Here is a 6,008-nt window from a genome sequence, read left to right on the forward strand (position 1 = left end):
AAGTATTTGGAATTTCTTACCTCCGCCGGTTGATTTGAAAAGAGGAAGTGAAAGGGCACAGAATAAAAGTATTTTCAGATTTTTAGCATTTTTTTTGGCATATACCGCGACTGTACATATTTACCGGAAAAAACTTTTATACTGTCTTACATGCCAGAAAAAATAAGCCGAATGTTGTGGTAGCACAGTTAGCCAGAAAAATATTGTTTAAAAAAATGTAATAGGATTAGGTTAACTGTATTTAAGACTGCTTGCGCAAAAACTGTCTTACCGTTTTGCAGCCCAAGCCACAGCTGATTGTGATCCTTCTTCTGCATCGTCGACACCACCTGGCTGCGGTGCTTCAACACGTCTGCTTCCTTCACACACGCCATGTAGTGGGACTCCACGGCCTCTCTACAAACCAGAGACTGCTTACAGAGCAGGAAAGATGACACTCTGACACAAAATGGACTGCTGCTCAAGACCCACCTGTTGTGACAGTGCAGGAGTTCAGTTTCAGGGAACTTGTCGAAATGCACGGTGATATTCCATGGCAACTGTGCATTCGACTGCACATACGTGTCAAAAAGAACTCCGATTGGATAGTGCCTGTAAATCACGAGCAACACATACACAAGATTTATATCAGACATAGCAATATTCTCTTTGCAGCTCTGTTTGAACCAGTATGAAGGTTAAACTAACTCAGTGGGTCCCAAATTTGATAACCCCACAACCTACCTGACTCAATATATTTTTCTAAGACCTACTACCTTAAATGTAATAAAAAATGGATAAAAAAAGGACAAAGTAGTTAACATTTATTTAAATACTAATCACAATAAATATTGTTTGGTGTCAGTAAATTTGGTAGCAGTCTACAAACCCAGAACATGCTTCAAAATACATGTAAAAATATATATACAATATTTATACTGATCGGAAATGTTCCACAGCCTGGTACTGAGTGGAAGCCCGGCGGTGGAGAAAAACTAGTCCACTCCTTGAATGCAAGATGATGAAACAATAATGTCTGGTGTTGTGAATTAATTTTTTTTATAATAAATATTAACTCATACAATAATTAATTATATAAATTTAAAAAAAAAACATGGGAGACAAGATGGCTTGAACAATACAACCTAATACTATACAACTCTCTCCTGCTCAATTAAGTAACACTCTATGGATGATAACTTTTTTGAATACTTTTATATCCATGCTTAAAAATTAATTCTGTAATTATTTTCAAAACACACATGCTTCAATTCTCTAAATTGTTTTTACTATAACGTAATCTTTTGGCTATCAGATGTTTTCAATAATTCTGCCAAACATCTCGTAGTCAAATGAAAAGTATTGAATCTAAGAACTATCACTAGTCTTTCCTCTCAATCTTTTCCAAACAATTCCAGGAGTATTTGAGAATCCATTAGACAATTATCAAATAAATGGCCTCAATCAAAGTTGTTATATAAAATCACTACTTCGGTAGTATAGAGCAGGGATTTCATGCAGTCTTACCATTTTAGGGCCTGTCCATTGTAGTCTAGCCACATCTCTGCTTCTTGTTTATCTGGGTGAATGTGACGCACAAAATGTTTCCGTATCTGAAGAAGATCACACACCCATTAACTATTATCAAATGTACTTTGGGCATTAAAGAAAAGTTACATGTTGCAAACCTAGCCAGTTCTTAAATATTCCAGTGATGGAGTTTGAAGCTTTATAGAAAAAACAAAAAAAAATTACATTTGGACAATTGCAACATTGCTAACATTTAACTATCCCGTAAAAGCTATCACTAATGTACAGGATGTGTTCCATAAGTAATGTGATACCCTTTATATCACTTTCTTCTCTTAGACCTTTCCTTACCGTCATTCACCCACCGTTTTAAATTTACATTACTTTCAAGAGTGCAAACAAGAGGAAACACTCATTCACCTGCTCAATTTTAATTATAGAAATTGTTCCTTATTTAGTATCCAGTTGTATTTTAATATAAAATATTAAAATAAAGTAATTGGATATGTTTGTTATGCCAATCTGTATAGTTACCAAAATATATTTAATACTGAAAATATTTACAAAACTGTAAGGAATATAAGTAATAAAGTAATTGGTAAATATGTAGAGTAGTGGTATATGCGAAAAAAAATTCTAAAAATCCGAAAATACTTTTATTCTATGCTCTTTCAATTCCTCTTTTCAAATCAACCGGCGGAGGTAAGAAATTCCAAATACTTTAGGAGATATTGAATTTTTTAATTTTGCAATACAACACCTGTACAACCATTTGACCGTCGCCATTTTTGTTATTTTGCCGTGTGTTCGTGAATACGTAATAAATAAAATGGTCGATTAGGTCATGTTAGTTACATTATTAATACTTTCAAACTAAGCGGACATAAAAAATAATGTGAATTAATTTTAATGGCTGTTTAGTTTTAAAATATTTATAATGTAACTGACCTGACCAAACAAACCGGGACAAAGGATGAACAGTAGGAACTAAAATGGTCGATTAGGTCAGGTCAGTTACATTATGAATAGGTACTTTCAAACTAAGCGTACATTAAAAATAATATGAATTAATTTCAATGGTTCTTTAGTTTTAAAGTACGTATTTATAATGTAACTGACCTGACCTAACAAACCCGGACAAATGATGAACATTAACAACTCACGTAAAATTTATTTGTTATTTATTACTTGCGCAACAATATCCAAATAAAAAATAAGACTTTCAGAACGACTACAACATCTAATGATCAAATGGCAGAAGTTGACTGTTGTAATTAAACATTGTATTGAACAATAAATGAATAAATAATCACGTATTGGTTCATTTGAATACTGGCCAATCATGGAACTGTCACGTGACAAAATTGTCCAATAAGAAACATAATAGATACTCGTAAACAAGAAACAATTGTTATCACTGCATGAATACACAGGTATTGTGATGAAAATTAAAAAATACGATATCTCCTTAAGTATTTGGAATTTCTTATCTCCGCCGGTTGATTTGAAAAGAGGAAGTGAAAGAGCACATAATAAAAGTATTTTCGGATTTTTAGCATTTTTTTAGCATATACAGCAACTCTACATATTTACCAAATAATTTTCTTGCATCGCGGCTTTTCCGTAAATACAATAATAAAATTTTGAAAATATATTTTTTGAACGCTTAAAGTGGTCCTCTATTTACCCTATAAACAGCAATAATAAATTCCTACTGGTTTCTGAGAAATTAACCGTTTGCAGATCACAACACACAGCCTATGCAGTGAAGCGGCTATCACCATGTTGTGCCTTAATTACATTATTAATCCTGTGGTTTTGCATATGATTTTGAAAAGGCGTTTGATAAGGTCCCCCATAGGAGGTTAATGGAAAAGGTTGAGTTGCTGGTGAGGGATGGAAGGGTGGTAAACTGGGTGGGTGATTTCCTGAGGAATAGAAGACAAAGAGTGAGAGTGGGTGAGGAAAGCTCCGAGGAGGGGGAAGTGACGTCGGGGGTGCCACAGGGGAGTGTGCTGGGGCCTCTGTTGTTCACAATTATGATAAACGATCTGGGGGAGGGCATGAAAGCCAGATGGAGGCTATTTGCAGATGACTGTGTAGTGTATGAGGTTGTGGGGGAAGGGGGATGTTTAACAGAGGACTTGATAAGGTTGGAGCAATGGACGGAGAAAAATGGAATGTCCTTGAATGTTGGTAAGACAAAAGTTGTCAGATTTACAAAGAGGAGGAAAGTCACACGAAATGTATATTACTGGAAGGGGCAGGAGATAAGAGAGGCAGCAGGATATAAGTACCTGGGGGTGACACTGAAAAATGACCTAGGATGGGCGGAGCACATAGAGGGGGTGGTCAGGAGGGGAAGGCAGGCGCTGGGGTTGCTTGGTAGGACCCTGCAGGGAGCTGGGAGGAGGACAAAGGAGAAGGCATACTCCACATTGGTCAGGCCAATGTTGGAGTATGCGGCGGCGGTCTGGGACCCCTACCTGGTGACTGAGGTGAAGGAGCTGGAAGGGGTGCAGCGCAGAGCGGCTAGGTGGGTGATGGGAATGTGGAGAAGGAGGGAGGGGCAGGATGGGAAACTGCATAGCCCAACGGAAATGATTAAGGAGTTGGGGTGGGAAACGTTACAGAGGAGAAGAAGAGTGGAAAGGTTGGTCAGGATGTTCAAGGTGCTGAAGGGGGAAGGGGGATGGGGGCAATTGGGAAGCAAAGTACATAGAGGGGAGTACAGAGGACGAAGAGACCACAGATGTAAGCTCCAGAGGGTGTGGAGGCGGACAGAGAGAGGGCGGAACACCTTCCTGGTGAGGACGGGGAGGGAGTGGAATGGGCTGGGGGAGGAAATGGTGGAGGTCAGGGATGGGAGGGAGCTGAGGAGAAAGCTGATGGAGGGGGGGGGGGAGAGGGGAGTGAGTGGGAGTTCTTGCCACCGGGTGAAAGCCCAATTGCAGGTTAAGTAATAATAAAATGTATACTCTGCAATTAGCAATTGTATATTGTGATGCATTGAAACGTATTATAAAAAAATGTATGTTTCCCTACTGTACATCCAAACCCAATCATCAACCCTTGACCGGGATTTTATTTAGCAGTATGGAGATGTGAAGTGCTGTTTTGTTACATGCGATAGAACGTAACCTGATGTATAAAAGAAATTATTGTGTGTATGAAAAGTAATAATTCATTTTATACAACAGGAGGGGCAATGTATTTAAAAACCCACTTATGAGAGAATTAACCATGATGCAAAATAAAACACCATTATTGTAATTTTATTCATATTTAAGTTCACTAAAATGATCTTTAAATCCGCAATTAACACAAATGGATATTTTAGAACGTGATTGAGGTCCTTGAATACTTACTTTATCAGTAACAAGGGGAAAATAACTCAAGCGTGGAACCATTAAATAAGATGGGTTTGGAGCCTGAAGGTCGTACACTTCTTCAGAGTCCAGTTGAAAACATACTGGGAGTCGGCCTTCCCAAATTTCTCGCAAAACTTCTCTGTCATTTGCCATAGTACGGCTTGCTCACCCAATAGAAAATAAATTGACTAACCGTTTCATGATTTCTCAGTCAGCGCAAAATTTTACAAAAATTCAAAGAAAACACTGATGTAATATGAATTTACTATGTATTTGAGCCAGATAATATAAGCTATATTCGCCGTCAAATGCAACGAAGCGCAAAACGGAAAAACAAACGTTTCCCATTAAACAATCACTCCTTAGTTAAGATTAGAAAACAACAATTTTGGAGTTTCGCACACAACAATAGTCATAGAAATCAAATATTCCAATCAAATCACTATGTTAAATAAATTGATGATGAGTTCTACTCTTCCAACGTAACCTCAAATCCAAATCACTATGGCATTTAACCAAAATTCAGTTTTCATGACTTCAGTCCATTGTTCGAGTCTGCTACTACTCTAGCTGCAGGAGCAATTTCCGAATCATCATTCCGGCAACCTCATGAATTTTTTTCATGTAAAAATAATCTTTAGGATTCGATTTTGCTCAAGATCTATAGATCTTGGAGTGAGCCAATAGAATGTCGTTGGTTTTCCCACAGAGTGAAGGTAGCAGTTTATCTGAAACAGAGAGTAGAATATGAATTGTGTTGTAGTTTTTTTTAACTACCTACACAGAAATCCATTGCAGACAGTACAGAAAATGTATTCAACCTATAGGCTGTTTGAACATTTAAAAATGGGCTATTTAGAAACGCTTAACTAGGTAAGTCAGGAGAACGAAATTGCGAAAGCACGAGAACCGGCAATGTGGCCAGTATGATTCGTTCCTTCGATTCGTTCGTGAAATAAATCATGACATCTGGAGTCAGAGTAATCAGTAATTGCTGCGTGGGTATGTGTATACACAAGAGCAAATGGAAAAGATAAAATAAAATAGGGTAGCATGAAAATAATCTACACCTGAAAGTGTCAATCGTTAAGTAGAAGTGTACAATTGATTTTTCACGTACACCAATAA

The 6,008-nt window shown here is 37.4% G+C and overlaps 1 protein-coding gene across 2 annotated transcripts in view; it reads right to left on the reverse strand.

Annotated features, from left to right (window-relative positions):
* LOC134545085 (autophagy protein 5) overlaps nucleotides 1-5,765 on the reverse strand; it is a 47,208-nt gene extending 41,443 nt beyond the window's left edge. Inside the window, exons 1-5 of one of the 2 annotated variants that reach the window (XM_063388550.1) lie at nucleotides 5,702-5,765; nucleotides 4,878-5,608; nucleotides 1,507-1,592; nucleotides 472-591; nucleotides 272-396 (exon numbers count right to left, since the gene is read on the reverse strand). In XM_063388550.1, the coding sequence (XP_063244620.1) occupies nucleotides 272-396; nucleotides 472-591; nucleotides 1,507-1,592; nucleotides 4,878-5,033 (487 nt within the window). In that variant the 5' untranslated portion in view covers nucleotides 5,034-5,608; nucleotides 5,702-5,765. The remainder of the gene's footprint in view (nucleotides 1-271; nucleotides 397-471; nucleotides 592-1,506; nucleotides 1,593-4,877; nucleotides 5,609-5,701) is intronic. The other variant, XM_063388546.1, reaches the window with a different exon arrangement.
* Nucleotides 5,766-6,008: the final 243 nt, after the last annotated feature.

The sequence above is a fragment of the Bacillus rossius genome, chromosome 1, assembly GCF_032445375.1.
Source record: "Bacillus rossius redtenbacheri isolate Brsri chromosome 1, Brsri_v3, whole genome shotgun sequence".
Taxonomy (NCBI): Eukaryota; Metazoa; Arthropoda; class Insecta; order Phasmatodea; family Bacillidae; genus Bacillus; species Bacillus rossius.